Source organism: Scyliorhinus torazame, chromosome 9 (assembly GCF_047496885.1).
Source record: "Scyliorhinus torazame isolate Kashiwa2021f chromosome 9, sScyTor2.1, whole genome shotgun sequence".
In the NCBI taxonomy this organism is placed as follows: domain Eukaryota; kingdom Metazoa; phylum Chordata; class Chondrichthyes; order Carcharhiniformes; family Scyliorhinidae; genus Scyliorhinus; species Scyliorhinus torazame.
In genome coordinates, this window is record NC_092715.1 from 3940257 (window position 1) to 3956810 (window position 16554).

At 48.6% G+C, this 16554-nt stretch overlaps 1 protein-coding gene across 1 annotated transcript in view; it reads left to right on the forward strand.

Annotated features, from left to right (window-relative positions):
• The window catches only part of bxdc2 (brix domain containing 2), a 69605-nt gene that overhangs the window by 7450 nt on the left and 45601 nt on the right, over positions 1-16554 (forward strand). The window contains exons 2-4 of the mRNA XM_072515581.1: positions 4173-4284; positions 11700-11743; positions 15197-15267. Of these exons, the coding sequence (XP_072371682.1) occupies positions 4173-4284; positions 11700-11743; positions 15197-15267 (227 nt within the window). The remainder of the gene's footprint in view (positions 1-4172; positions 4285-11699; positions 11744-15196; positions 15268-16554) is intronic.

Genomic DNA, 16554 nt, shown 5'->3' on the forward strand with positions numbered 1-16554 from the left:
TGGGGGAAGGGCAATTATGATGCCATTAGACGTGACTTGGGGGGGATAAGGTGGAGAAGTAGGCTGCAAGTGTTGGGCACACTGGATAAGTGGGGCTTGTTCAAGGATCAGCTACTGCGTGTTCTTGATAAGTATGTAACGGTCAGACAGGGAGGAAGGCGTCGAGCGAGGGAACCGTGGTTTACCAAGGAAGTGGAATCTCTTGTTAAGAGGAAGAAGGAGGCCTATGTGAAGATGAAGTGTGAAGTTTCGGTTGGGGTGATGGATAGTTACAAGGTAGCGAGGAAGGATCTAAAGAGAGAGCTAAGACGAGCAAGGAGGGGACATGAGAAGTATTTGGCAGGAAGGATCAAGGAAAACCCAAAAGCTTTCTATAGGTATGTCAGGAATAAGCGAATGACTAGGGAAAGAGTAGGACCAGTCAAGGACAGGGATGGGAAATTGTGTGTGGAGTCTGAAGAGATAGGCGAGATACTAAATGAATATTTTTCGTCAGTATTCACTCAGGAAAAAGATAATGTTGTGGATGAGAATGCTGAGCCCCAGGCTAATAGAATAGATGGCATTGAGGTACGTAGGGAAGAGGTGTTGGCAATTCTGGACAGGCTGAAAATAGATAAGTCCCCGGGACCTGATGGGATTTATCCTAGGATTCTATGGGAGGCCAGGGAAGAGATTGCTGGACCTTTGGCTTTGATTTTTATGTCATCATTGGCTACAGGAATAGTGCCAGAGGACTGGAGGACAGCAAATGTGGTCCCTTTGTTCAAAAAGGGGAGCAGAGACAACCCCGGCAACTATAGGCCGGTGAGCCTCACGTCTGTAGTGGGTAAAGTCTTGGAGGGGATTATAAGAGACAAGATTTATAATCATCTAGATAGGAATAATATGATCAGGGATAGTCAGCATGGCTTTGTGAAGGGTAGGTCATGCCTCACAAACCTTATTGAGTTCTTTGAGAAGGTGACTGAACAGGTAGACGAGGGTAGAGCAGTTGATGTGGTGTATATGGATTTCAGCAAAGCGTTTGATAAGGTTCCCCACGGTAGGCTATTGCAAAAAATACGGAGGCTGGGGATTGAGGGTGATTTAGAGATGTGGATCAGAAATTGGCTAGCTGAAAGAAGACAGAGGGTGGTGGTTGATGGGAAATGTTCAGAATGGAGTACAGTCACAAGTGGAGTACCACAAGGATCTGTTCTGGGGCCGTTGCTGTTTGTCATTTTTATCAATGACCTAGAGGAAGGCGCAGAAGGGTGGGTGAGTAAATTTGCAGACGATACTAAAGTCGGTGGTGTTGTCGATAGTGTGGAAGGATGTAGCAGATTACAGAGGGATATAGATAAGCTGCAGAGCTGGGCCGAGAGGTGGCAAATGGAGTTTAATGTAGAGAAGTGTGAGGTGATTCACTTTGGAAGGAATAACAGGAATGCGGAATATTTGGCTAATGGTAAAGTTCTTGAAAGTGTGGATGAGCAGAGGGATCTAGGTGTCCATGTACATAGATCCCTGAAAGTTGCCACCCAGGTTGATAGGGTTGTGAAGAAGGCCTATGGAGTGTTGGCCTTTATTGGTAGAGGGATTGAGTTCCGGAGTCGGGAGGTCATGTTGCAGCTGTACAGAACTCTGGTACGGCCGCATTTGGAGTATTGCGTACAGTTCTGGTCACCGCATTATAGGAAGGACGTGGAGGCTTTGGAGCGGGTGCAGAGGAGATTTACCAGGATGTTGCCTGGTATGGAGGGAAAATCTTACGAGGAAAGGCTGATGGACTTGAGGTTGTTTTCGTTGGAGAGAAGAAGGTTAAGAGGAGACTTAATAGAGGCATACAAAATGATCAGGGGGTTGGATAGGGTGGACAGTGAGAGCCTTCTCCCGCGGATGGATATGGCTGGCACGAGGGGACATAACTTTAAACTGAGGGGTAATAGATATAGGACAGAGGTCAGAGGTAGGTTCTTTACGCAAAGAGTAGTGAGGCCGTGGAATGCCCTACCTGCTACAGTAGTGAACTCGCCAACATTGAGGGCATTTAAAAGTTTATTGGATAAACATATGGATGATAATGGCATAGTGTAGGTTAGATGGCTTTTGTTTCGGTGCAACATCGTGGGCCGAAGGGCCTGTACTGCGCTGTATTGTTCTATGTTCTATAGATAAGCTGCAGAGCTGGGCTGAGGTGTGGCAAATGGAGTTTAATGCAGAAAAGTGTGAGGTGATTCATTTAGGAAGGAATAACAGGAAGACAGAGTACTGGGCTAATGGTAAGATTCTTGGCAGTGTGGATGAGCAGAGAGATCTCGGTGTCCATGTACATAGATCCCTGAAAGTTGCCACTCAGGCTGGGAGGGTTGTTAAGAAGGCGTACAGTGTGTTAGCTTTTATTGGTAGAGGGATTGAGTTTCAGAGCCATGGGGTCATGTTGCAGCTGTACAAAACTCTGGTGCGGCCGCATTTGGAGTATTGCATGCAATTCTGGTCGCCGCATTATAGGAAGGATGTGGAAGCATTGGAAAGGGTGCAGAGGAGATTTACCAGAATGTTGCCTGGTATGGAGGGAAGATCTTATGAGGAAAGGCTGAGGAGTTTGAGGCTGTTTTCGTTAGAGAGAAGAAGGTTATGAGGTGACTTAATTGAGGCATACAAGATGATCAGAGGATTGGATAGGGTGGACAGTGAGAGCCTTTTTCCTCGGATGGTGATGTCTAGCACGAGAGGACATACCTTTAAATTGAGGGGAGATAGATATAAGACAGATGTCAGAGGTAGGTTCTTTACTCAGAGAGTAGTAAGGGCGTGGAATGCCCTGCCTGCAACAGTAGTGGACTCGCCAACACTAAGGGCATTCAAATGGTCATTGGATAGACATCTGGACGATAAGGGAATAGTGTAGATGGGCTTGAGTGGTTTCACAGGTTGGCACAACATCGAGGGCCGAAGGGCCTGTACTGCGCTGTAATGTTCTATGTTCTATATGGGTGACATGTTGGCACAGTGGTTAGCACTGCTACCCCACAGCTGCAGGGTCCCGGGTTCAATTCTGGCCTTGGGTGACTGTGTGGACTTTGCACTTCTCCCCGTGTGTGCGTGGGTTTCCTCCGGGTGCTCCGGTTTCTACCCACTGTCCAAAGATGTGCAGGTTAGGTGGATTGGCCATGATAAATTGCCCTTAGTGTCCAAATGGTTTGGGGAGGTGGGTGTAATGGGAACAAGGTGGAGGTGTGGGCTTAGGTCGGGTGCTCTTTCCAAGTGTTGTGCAGACTCGATGGGCTGAATGGCCTCCTGCACTGTACGAATCCTTCTGATTCTATGTAACTAGTAGAGTTGATGAATGGGAGGCAGTGGATGTGGTGTATTTGGACTTTTGGAAGGCTTTTCACAAAGTCGCGAATAAAAGATTAGTGGCCACTCCCTCACCACTGACCCTCTGACAGTGCAGCACTCCCTCAGTACTGACCCTCTGACAGTGCAGCGCTCCCTCAGTACTGACCCTCTGACAGTGCAGCACTCCCTCAGTACTGACCCTCTGACAGTGCAGCACTCCCTCAGTACTGACCCTCTGACAGTGCGGCACTCCCTCAGTACTGACCCTCTGACAGTGCAGCACTCCCTCAGTACTGACCCTCTGACAGCGCGGCACTCCCTCAGTACTGACCCTCTGACAGTGCGGCACTCCCTCAGTACTGACCCTCTGACAGTGCAGCACTCCCTCAGTACTGACCCTCTGACAGTGCAGCACTCCCTCAGTACTGACCCTCTGACAGTGCGGCACTCCCTCAGTACTGACCCTCTAACAGTGCGGCACTCCCTCAGTACTGACCCTCTGACAGTGCAGCACTCCCTCAGTACTGACCCTCTGACAGTGCGGCACTCCCTCAGCACTGACCCTTCCTGCTTAGAGAGTTCTCAATCAATGGAGCCGTTGTGGTTTGGTCATTGATACGATGTAGATTTTGAAGAGTTTTGATCTCTAACACTCTGAGGTTGTGGCCCTGGCAGGAGGGTGGTATTCGGACCACATTCCAATCAACCATGATTTGTGGAACCGGCTTTGATGGGCCAAACGCCTCCAGCAGTATTTACCTGGTGTTATATAAGTGGATTTGATGTGAGTTAAAGTGTTTGCGGTGAACTGATTATAACTGTTGCTGCTCTCGCCCACTTTACCACAGGGGAAATGGGAGAACAAAGAGCGAGTTCTGATCTTCTCCTCGAGGGGGATTGATTTCCGGGCTCGCCACTTGATGCAGGATCTCCGCAAGCTGATGCCACACTCGAAACCCGGTAACTGCAGCCCGATCCTGTCCACGGCCAATCCACTCACTTTCACCAGCTTCCATCCCGGAAACAATTGTCCAATGAATTCATCTTGATCTTTATTATTGTCAGACGTAGGTTTACGTTAACACTGCAAAGACAGCGAATTAGACAAGAAGCTGATGTTTTCGGATGTTTTTCAGTCAATTGAAGTTGCCGTCAGGTTTGTGGAGTTGGTTCTGAGGGGATTATTAGTTTGTGTAATCTGTGTTGTCACAGAAATCATTGTCTGTTGCATCAATTATTACATCCTTCATCGCCAGGGCTTAATTAAAAAAATCGAAAATACTGAGGAGTCAGCGGGCTGAAAGATTATCTCTGCGTCTCTCCACGCAGTAGGAAGTCTTACACCAAGACTGCTCCTTCCTCAAGCAGCTTCATTGGGTGAGTGAGGAAGGAGCTGTGCCCCGAAAGCTCGTCACTCCAAACAAACCTGTTGGACTTTAACCTGCTGTTGTCAGACTTCTTACTGAGCTCACCCCAGTCCAACGCCGGCATCTCCACACAGACTGCCGAGGATTTCCAGAATTTGCTATTTTTGATTCATTTACGGGATGCGGGCGTCGCTGGTTAGGCCGCATTTATTGCCCAGCCCTAGTTGCCCTTCAGAAGGTGGGGGTGAGCTGCCTTCTTGAACCGCGGCAGTCTCTGAGGTGTAGGTACTCCCACTGTGCTGTTAGGGAGGGAGTTCCAGGATGTTGCCCCAGCGACAGTGAAGGAACGGCCGATATATTTCCAAGTCAGGGTGGTGAGTGACTCGGAGGGGAACCTCCGGGTGGTGGGGTTTCCAGGTATCTGCTGCTCTTGTCCTTCGAGATGGGAGTGGCCGTGGGTTTGGAAGCTGCTGTCTAAGGAACCTTGGTGAGATACTGCAGTGCATCTTGTGGATGGTGTACACGGCTGCCACTGTTCATCGGTGGTGGAGGGTTTGAATGTTTGTGGAAGGGGAGCAATCAAGCGGGGCTGCTTTGTCCTGGATGGTGTCGAGCTTATTGAGTGTTGTTGGAGCTGCACTCATCCAGGCAAGTGGAGAGTTTTCCATCACACTCCTGACTTGTGCCTTGTAGATGGTGGACAGGCTTTGGGGGATCCGTCAGCCCGAGCCTGGATATTGTCCAGGTCTTGCTGCATTTGGACAGGGACTGCTTCATTATCTGAGGAGTTGCGAATGGTGCTGAACATTGTGCAGTCATCCGCAAACATCCCCACTTCTGACCTTATGGTGGAAGGGAGGTCATTGATGAAGCAGCTGAAGATGGTTGGGCCGAGGACACGACCCTGAGGAACTCCTGCAGTGATGTCCTGGAGCTGAGATGATTGACCTCCAACCACCACAACCACCTTCCTTTGTGCCGGGTACGACCCCAACCAGCGGAGAGTTTTCCCCCTGATTCCCATTGACTCCAGTTTAGCTCGGGCTCCTTGATGCCACACTCGGTCAAATGCTGCCTTGATGTCGAGGACAGTCACTCTCACCTCACCTCTGGCATTCCGCTCTTTTGTCCATGTTTGAACCAAGGCTAGTAATGAGGTCAGGAGCTGAGTGACCCTGGCGGAAGCCAAACTGAGCGTCCGTGAGCAGGTTATTGCTGAGTAAGTGCTGCTTGATAGCTCTGTTGATGATTCCTTCCATCACTTTGCTGATGATGGAGAGTAGACTGATAGGGGGGTAATTGGCTGGGTTGGATTTGTCCCGTTTCTTGTGTACAGGACACGCCTGGGCAATTGTCCACATTGCCGGGTAGATGCCAGTGTTGTAGCTGTACTGGAACAGCTTGGCTAGGTGTGCGGCAAGTTCTGGAGCACAAGCCTTCAGTACTATTGCGGGATATTGTCAGGGCCCAGAGCCTTCGCTGTATCCAGGGCCTTCAGCTGTTTCTTGATATCACGCGGAGTGAATCGTATTGGCTGAAGACCGACATCTGTGATGCTGGGACCTCCGGAGGAGACCGAGATGGATCATCCACTCGGCACTTCTGGTTGAAGACTGACACCTTTGCTGGTCAATAATAAAGTAGTTCATCGAAAGGCTGTGGAACCCGACTTTGAAGTGGGGCACCCCCTCTCGGCGATGTACAAATGGCTGCTTCTTCTCGGTGATGTCACTCCTATTGGGGCCGCGACAGTGGTGCAGTGCTTAGCACTGCTGCATCACAGCGCCAGGGACCCGGGGCGGCAGGGTGCTTAGCACTGCTGCCTCACAGCGCCAGGGACCCAGGGCGGCAGGGTGCTTAGCACTGCTGCCTCACAGCGCCAGGGACCCGGGGCGGCAGGGTGCTTAGCACTGCTGCCTCACAGCGCCAGGGACCCAGGGCGGCAGGGTGCTTAGCACTGCTGCCTCACAGCGCCAGGGACCCGGGGCGGCAGGGTGCTTAGCACTGCTGCCTCACAGCGCCAGGGACCTGGGTTCAATTCCGGCCTCGGGTGACTCTGAACAAAGAACAGTACAGCACAGGAACAGGCCCTTCGGCCCTCCAAGCCTGCGCCTAAACTAAAACTGTCGGCACTTACAGAGTCCGTATCCTTCCATTCCCACCTTATTCATATTTGTCTAGATGCCCCTTAAATGCCGCTATCGTACCTGCTCCCATCACCTCCCCAGGCAGTGCGTTCCATATATTTACCACCCTCTGTGTAAAATAACTTCCTCGCACATCTGTTCTAAACTTTTCTGCACTTTAAACCTATGTCCCCTAGTACTTGACTCTCTTACCCTGGGAAAGAGCATCTGACTATCCACTCTGTCCATGCCACTCAATCTTGTAGACCTATCAGGTCACCTCTCAACCTCGGTCGTTCCAGTGAGAACAGACCAAGTTTATCTAACCTCTCCTCATAGCTAATGCGCTCCATACCAGGCAACATCCTAGTAAACCGCTTGTGCATCCTCTCCAAAGCAGGCACGTGCTTATGGTGGTGTGGTTTGCCAAGTTTTATATCCAATGCCCTGGCCGATGAAGACCAGCATGCCATATGCCTTCGTGACGACCTTATCCACGTGTGGTGCCACTTTCAGTGATCGGTGGACATGCACGTCCAGATCTCTCTGCCTGTCAGTATTCGCAAGAGTTCTACCATTTATTGTGTAATTCCTACCTGCATTGGACCTTCCAAAGTGCATTACCTCACACTTGTCCGGATTAAACTCCATCTGCCATTTCGCCGCACAAGACTCCAACCAGTTTATATCTTGCTGTATCCTCTGACAATCCTCTTCACTATCTGCAACTCCGCCAGCTTGTGTCGCCTGCGAACTTACTAATCAGACCAGCTACATTTTCTTCCAAATCATTTATATACACCACGAACAACAAAGGCCCCAGAACTGAACCCTGTGGAATGCTGCAAGTCACAGCTTTCCATTCAGAAAAGCACCCTTCCACTGCTACCCTCTGTCTTCTGTGCCCAAACCAGTGCTGTATCCAACTTGCCAGCTCTCCGCTGATCTACCATGAGGTGGAGTTTGCACGTTTTCCCCGTGTCTGCGTGGGTTTCCTCCCACAGTCCAAAGGTGTGCAGGTTAGGTGGATAAGCCATGCTAAAATTTATCCATAGGTTAGGTGGGGTTGTGGGGATAGGGTGGAGGGAGTGGGTCTGGGGAGGGGATCTTTCAGAGTGTCGCAGCCTCGATGTGCTGAATGGCCTCCTGCAGTGATTCTGCGGTTCCATCGGACAACTGATTGCTGCAACAACCCATCTGGGTCACTAATGTCCTTTGGGAAGGAAATCTGCCGTCCTTACCCGGTCTGGCCTACACGCGACTCCAGACCCACAACAATGTGGTTGACTTTTAAATGCCTCTGAAATACCATGTGAGCCACTCGGTAAACCCACTACAGAATGAACGACAGCACTATGGGTGTACCTACACCGCAGATACATCAGCGGTTTACAGATCGATCACCACCTTCTGGAGGGTAACTGCTGATGGGCAATAACCGCTGGTCTAGCCACAGCTGCCCGTGTCCATTGAAAGAATCAAAAGATAGAACATTACAGCGCAGTACAGGCCCTTCGGTCCTCGATGTTGCGCCGACCTGTGAAACCACTCTCAAGCCCATCTACACTATTCCCTTATCGTCCATACGTCTATCCAATGACCATTTGAATGCCCTTAGTGTTGGCGAGTCCACGACTGTTGCAGGCAGGGCATTCCACGCCCTTACTACTCTCTGAGTAAAGAACCTACCTCTGACATCTGTCTTATATCTATCTCCCCTCAATTTAAAGTTATGTCCCCTCGTGCTAGACATCACCATCCGAGGAGAAAGGCTCTCACTGTCCACCCTATCCAATCCTCTGATCATCTTGTATGCCTCAATTAAGTCACCTCTTAACCTTCTTCTCTCGAACGAAAACAGCCTTAAGTCCCTCAGCCTTTCCTCATAAGATCTTCCCTCCATACCAGGCAACATTCTGGTAAATCTCCTCTGCACCCTTTCCAATGCTTCCACATCCTTCCTATAATGCGGCGACCAGAATTGCATGCAATACTCCAAATGCGGCCACACCAGAGTTTTGTACAGCTGCAACATGACCTCATGGCTCCGAAACTCAATCCCTCTACCAATAAAAGCTAACACACCGTACGCCTTCTTAACAACCCTCTCAACCTGGGTGGCAACTTTCAGGGATCTATGTACATGGACACCGAGATCTCTCTGCTCATCCACACTGCCAAGAATCTTACCATTAGCCCAGTACTCAGTCTTCCTGTTATTCCTTCCAAAATGAATCACCTCACACTTTTCTGCATTAAACTCCATTTGCCACCTCTCAGCCCAGCGCTGCAGCTTATCTATGTCCCTCTGTAACCTGTAACATCCTTCCGCACTGTCCACAACTCCACCGACTTTAGTGTCATCTGCAAATTTACTCACCCATCCTTCTACGTCCTCCTCCAGGTTATTTATAAAAATGACAAACAGCAGTGGCCCCAAAACAGATCCTTGTTGTACACCACTAGTAACTGGACTCCAGTCTGAACATTTCCCATCAACCACCACCCTTTGTCTTCTTCCAGCTAGCCAATTTCTGATCCAAACTGCTAAATCACCCTGAATCCCATGCCTCTATTTTCTGCAGTAGCCTACCGTGGGGACCCTTATCAAACGCTTTACTGAAATCCATATACACCACATCAACTGCTTTACCCTCATCCACCTGTTTGGTCACCTTCTCCAAGAACTCAACAAGGTTTGTGAGGCACGACCTACCCTTCACAAAACCGTGTTGACTATCTCTAATCAAATTATTCCTTTCCAGATGATTATACATCCTATCTCTTATAAACCTTTCCAAGATTTCTCCCTCAACAGAAGTAAGGCTCACTGGTCTGTAGTTACCGGAGTTGTCTCTACTCCCCTTCTTGAACAAGGGGACAACATTTGCTATCCTCCAGTCTTCTGGCACTATTCCTGTAGACAAAGATGACTTAAAGATCAAAGCCAAAGGCTCAGCAATCTCCTCCCTAGCTTCCCAGAGAATCCTAGGATAAATCCCATCCGGCCCAGGGGACTTATCTATTTTCACCCTTTCCAGAATTGCTAACACCTCCTCCTTATGAACCTCAAGCACTTCTAGTCTAGTAGCCTGAATCTCAGTATTCTCCTCGACAACATTGTCCTTTTTCCTGTGTGAATACTGACGAAAAATATTCATTTAGCACCTCTCCTATCTCCTCGGACTCCAAGCACAACTTCCCACTACTGTCCTTGACTGGCCCTACTCTTACCCTAGTCATTCGTTTATTCCTGACATATCTATAGAAAGCTTTAGGGTTATCCTTGATCCTACCTGCCAAAGGCTTCTCATGTTCCCTCCTGGCTCTTCTTAGCTCTCTCTTTAGGTCCTTCCTAGCTAACTTGTAACTCTCGAGCGCCCAAACTGAACCTTCATGTCTCATCTTTACATAAGCCGCCTCCTTCCTCTTGACAAGTGTTTTGACTGCTTTAGTAAACCACGGTTCCCTTGCTCGACCACTTCCTCCCTGCCTGACAGGTACATACTTATCAAGGACACGCAGTAGCTGTTCCTTGAACAAGCGCCACATTTCCATTGTGCCCATCCCCTGCAGTTTTCCTCTCCATCCGATGCATCCTAAGTCTTGCCTCATCGCATCATAATTGCCTTTCCCCCAGATATAACTCTTGCCCTGCGGTATATACCTATCCCTTTCCATCACTAAAGTAAACGTAATCGAATTGTGGTCACTTTCGCCAAAGTGCTCACCTACCTCCAAATCTAACACCTGTCCTGGTTCATTACCCAGTACCAAATACAATATGGCCTTGCCTCTCATTGGCCTATCTACATACTGTGTCAGGAAACCCTCCTGCACACATTAGACAACAACGGATCCATCTAAAGTACTCGAACTATAGCGTTTCCAGTCAATATTTAGAAAGTTAAAAGTCCCCCATAACAACTACCCTGTTGCTTTCGCTCCTATCCAGAATCATCTTTGCAATCCTTTCCTCTACATCTCTGGAACTTTTCGGAGGCCTATAGAAAACCCCTAACAGGGTGACCTCTCCTTTCCTGTTTCTAACCTCAGCCCATACTACCTCAGTAGACGAGTCCTCATCAAACATCCTTTCTGCCACCGTAATACTGTCCTTGACTAACAATGCCACCCCTCCCCCTCTTTTACCACCTTCCCTGAGCTTACTGAAATATCTAAACCCCGGCACCTGCAACAACCATTCCTGTCCCTGCTCTATCCATGTCTCCGAAATGGCCACAACATTGAAGTCCCAGGTACCAACCCATGCCGCAAGTTCATCCACCTTATTCCGGGTGTGTGAAAGTGAATCTTGGGAGCCATTGTACTGATTGGCTGATAATTCTGATGTAGCCGACAATATTGGGTTACCGTTGGTGAATTACTGGCAGTGAGTCTCGGTCAGGTTTCCGGGGGGGGGAGGGGGTCCCGGCCCCGGTGACGGAAGATACCGATTGTGTGTGTGTGTGTGTGTGTGTGTGTGGAGTGGGTGGCATTCCCGTGATGAGCGTTTTTTGGGCAGCACGGTAGCACAGTGGTTAGCACTGCGGCTTCACAGCTCCAGGGTCCCAGGTTTGATTCTTGGCTTGGGTCACTGTGCGGAGTCTGCACGTTCTCCCCGTGTCTGCGGGGGAGCTGGATACAGGGGCTGGTATAGCACAGGGCTAAATCGCTGGCTTTGAAAGCAGACCCAGGCAGGCCAGCAGCACGGTTCAATTCCCGTACCAGCCTCCCCGAACAGGCGGCGGAATGTGGCGACTAGGGGCTTTTCACAGTAACTTCATTGCAGTGTTAATGTCAGCCTACCTGTGACACTAATACAGATTATTTTGATTTGTCTGACCTGTTGAACTAATCGAAGCCTTTCCTCTAATTGCAGACACCAAAATGGATCGAAAGGACAAGCTGTTTGTCATTAATGAGGTAAGCTTGAATTACTGGGAGACACGGCAACGTGATCTCACTAAGAGGTTAGCTCAATAATAAGCAGAAGAGATAGGACCGGGTAGGCCATTCGGCCCATCGAGTCTGCCCCGCCATTGAATGAGATCCTGACTGATGTGATAATCCTCACCTCCACTTTCCCGCCTCATCCCCATAACCCTCGGTTCCCTCCCTGAACAAAAATCTGTCTCTCAGCCTTGAACACACTGAACGGCCCACCCTCTCCAGCTCTCTGCGGTGAAGAATTCCACAGATTCACTCCCCTCTGAGAAAAGAAATTCCTCCTAATCTCCGTCTGAAATGGGTGAGCCCTCACTCTGAGATTCTGCCCTCTGGTCCCAGACTCTCCCACAAAGGGGAAACATCCTCTCAGCATCGACCCTGTCAAACCTCCTGAGAATCCGATATGTCTCAATGAGATCGCCTCTCATTCTTCTAAATTCCAATGACATGCCCAACCTACTCAACCTCTCCTCACAAGAAAACCCCTCCACACCCGGGATTAACCTAGAGAATCTCTGGACTGCCTCCAATGCCGGGATATCTGTCCTTGGATATGGGGATCCAAACTGTTGAGAGTATTCCAGGAGTGGTCTAACTGTGCCTTCTGTAGTTTTAGCAATAGTTCCCTATTTTTAGACTCCGTTACCTTTGAGATAAAGTAAGAAGTCTTACACCAGGTTAAAGTCCAACATGTTTGTTTCAAACACTAGCTTTCGGAGCACTGCTTCTTCCTCAGGTGAATCCTGTGTTAATGTAAGCCTACTTGTAACACTAGTAAGGAGCAGTGCTCCGAAAGCTAGTGTTTGAAACAAACCTGTTGGACTTTAACCTGATGTAAGACTCCTTCCTGTGCTCACCCCAGTCCAACGCCGGCATCGCCACACTTTGAGATAAAGGCCAACATTCCATTTACCGTCCCTATTTCCCGCTGAACTTGCAGGCCAGCTTCATGTGATTTATACACGAGGACCCCCCAGATCTCGCCGTGCTGCAGCTTTCTGCAGTCTCTCTCCATTTAAATAATTTTCAGCTCCTTTATTCTTCCCACCATGCTACTTGCTAGTTTATCTTTTCCCTCTTTATTATTTTTTGGTCATCTTTTGTACCTACATTGACCATGACAACTGGAACTTCTCTCTGCAAGTTCCTCTCCAGCCCGGAGCAGATGTCTTGGACCCTGGCACTGGGCAGGTAACACGGGGAATCTCTAACCCGGTGTCAGAGAACAGTGTCAATGCCCCTAACTGTACTATTCCCGATTACAACTACATTTTTCTTCTCTCCCCCACACTTGATAGCTCCCTGTACCATGGTTCTCTGCTCGTGCTACCTGTTGGACAGCTCGGTAGCACAAGGTTAGAACAGTTGCTTCACAGCTCCAGGGTCCCAGGTTCGATTCCCGGCTTGGGTCACTGTCTGTGCGGAGTCTGCACGTTCTCCCCGTGTGTGCGTGGGTTTCCTCCGGGTGCTCCGGTTTCCTCCCACAGTCCAAAGATGTGCAGGTTAGGTGGATTGGCCATGATAAATTGCCCTCAGTGTCCAAAAGGTTAGGTGGGGTTACGGGGATAAAGGGGATAGGGTGGAGTCATGGGGCTTAAGTAGGGGCTCTTTTCAAGAGCTGGTGCAGGCTCGATGGGCTGAATGGCCTCCTTCTGTGGACAAGGACAGAGGCACCTGTAATCCTACCTCCTGGATCTCTTTCCCTGCCTCGCTCTTAGTCACACCCTCCTGTACCTGACGACTGGCTGAATTCAAGGTATTTAATCTAAGGAGTGTGACTGCCTCCTGGAACACAGTGCCCAGGTACCTCTCCCCCTCCCGTTGTGTCGCAGTGTCCGAAGCTCACAATCCAGCTCACCAACTCTGAGCCGGAGTTCCTCGGGACACCAACACTCACTACAGCCGTGCTCACTGGGAACCACAGTAATAATAATCTTTATTGGTGTCACAAGTAGGCTTACATTAACACTGCAATGAAGTTACTGTGAAAATCCCCTAATCACCACATTCCGGCACCTGTTCGGGTCACAGAGGGAGAATTCAGAATGTCCAATTCTCCTAACAGCACGTCTTTCGGGACTTGTGGGAGGAAACCGGAGCACCCGGAGGAAACCCACGCAGACACGGGGAGAACGTGCAGACTCCGCACAGACAGTGACCCAAGCCGGAATCGAACCCGGGACCCTGGAGCTGTGAAGCAACTGTGCTAACCACTGTGCTGCCGTGCCGCCCCGTACCGCAATGGGGTCCATCGGCTCCCACATCCTGCAGGAACTATACATCACCTGACACTCCATCTCTATTTTATTTAATTCGTTTTTTTCGATTTATTTTTAATTTTATTACTGATCTTTAGTTTTCACACTTTTTTTTAACTGAGCCATCAATCTCCGAGCAAGTTTGAAAAGGCAGAAGAGAGAATTACTCGCGTCCCAGACACTTCCCTGTGATATCACACGGGTGGGTTTGATCGATGCTGCAGCCTGTCAGCTTTCCGGCCTTGGTCCTGCTCCTGCCCCACTGACCTGTGCATGTCGGATTGGGAAGGAAACACCCCAATACCCCCCCGCCCGCCCCCAAACACCCGAGTCTCACTCACTGCAGCTCGTGCTCTGAGCTGCCTGCATTTCTGAGGCCTGTTTTTATACTCTCAGCCTCTCCTGTTTATTAAAGCCCTAATTAACTCCCCTGCCTGTCTCACTCCTGACACCTTGTTTTTTACTTTCCTTACGCCTGACAAACTTAAATGTCCACCTTTCAATTACCAGTCATTTATGTTCGATTTTAAGAAGGCAAAAGGTGACGATTTATTCTCTTAAAGACCCACGTGAATGCTGGGTGCTGCTAACTGGGAGAGCCCAGCTCCTAGTCCTCACTGAGGTCAGCTGTCTGGGAGAAATCGGAATCTGGCTTTCCCATTCACATTGCAAATATCAACATTTGATCTGTGTGAATTTGATGCAGAGGAAGATCATCTGTAAGTTTTGAATAGCTGGAGCCAGGTGTTGCTGTGACAGTGAGAGGAATAACATTGCAATTGTTAATTAATAAAAGTAAAATCCTGGTCCAAGAGCAGTTTGTCCAGAAGTAATGGGCCGTTGTGTTTCTGGCCTATCACCAGGTTTCTCAGCACTGAGCCCTCCCAGACCTGCTGACAGGTGTGACCGACTCCCTCTGCTGAATTGTGGGGAGAGCCCATGCCCAATGCAGTCCCCGTAATCACAGGGTGATCCCAGGAGGGGGCAGATTGAGTTGAGCAGTGTGTACAGGCTCAGTCAGCTGGACACGTGGCTTCAGACTCTGGGCACATGTGTCCCAGTTTATAAAACATTGCATTCCCAAGAGTGTCTACCAGGGATTGGTTAGTGAGCAATAATCTCACTGTAATCTTTATTTGAATATCTGCTATTGTTGATCCCCTTGCAACAGATTTGTGAAATGAAGAACTGTAATAAATGTTTGTACTTTGAAGCCAAGAAGAAACAGGATCTGTACATGTGGTGAGTGAGAATCATTGTGTTATTCACGTTTTGGGGTCTGGATTGTGTCATGTGAGAGTACCTTTAAGAAATGGATGTTTAAGCAATGTACCTTTAAGAAAACAGTGATGTCAGAGAGTGGGTGGAGCTGAGCTCAGTTCAGCCATTTTGAAGTTTCAGTTTGATAAAGAGCTTGGGGGGTGTCTGTGTTTGCAGTGAGCGGGATCTCTGCCATGTAAGACTATCTCTGGGTCATTTGGGTGATTTAAACTCATAATAGTAAAGCCTTTAACCTGATGTGATTCTGTTTAAAGGTGTTAAGTCTCTTGGATGTTGAAATGAATAACTGAAGGATTATTTAGTGTTATAATATTTTCGGGGTTATCTTTGAAGTGAGGGGTATTAAGAGATCCAAGGTTTATTTAAGAGGTTAAGTTGAGTTCATGGAATAAACATGGTTTTGTGTTTAAAAACCCACATGTCCATAATTGTAATCCCACACCTAGGGAACAAGCCGTGTGCTAGGAAAAGCAACAAATCCATTAAAGGGGGAGGTTGGTTGAACTCCATGATACATTTTGGGGTTCTGAAAACGCTTCGCCCATAACAATTGGGGGCTCGAGGGGGATGAAAGTCTTATCTATTCGATTGGCTTTTGTGAACTTAAAGACAGTGAAGGATTATTGCTTTTCCGGTGCGGTATTTTAGTTTAAGTGGGGAGAGTGTTGTGCACAATGGCTTTTTTGGAGGCTCAGAAGTTTTTGGGGGTGGACACGGTGACACGTAGCACCTTATGGACAGAGACTAAAAACAGACTGTTAGACTTGGCAAAAGCATTGCAGTTAACACTGCCGAGCAAAATACGAAAAGATGAGGTACTTAACGCGGTATCTGCGCATTTACGTTTGCCTGTGATACATTCTGACTCATTAGATATGGCAAAGATCCAGTTGCAGATTAAGCAATTTGAACATGAAAAGGAATTAAAGCGGCTTGAATATGCAATGATAGAAAAAGAAAGAGATAGAGAGGAAAAAGAAAAGGAGAGAGAAGAAAGAAACAAAGAAAGAGATAGAGAGGAAAGGGAAAAAGAGAGCGTTTGAAGTTCGGAAAATGGCTCTGAAACATGAAAATCAGTTAAAATTGGCAGACACAAAGGGACATGTACAGTTGGAGGAGTTGGATGAAGATAATGAGACAGAGCGTCATAGTGGAAGACTTGGTGGGGATCTATTTAAATATGTCCAAGCATTGCCAAGGTTTGACGAGAAGGAGGTAGACGCCTTTTTCATTTCATTGAGAAGGTAG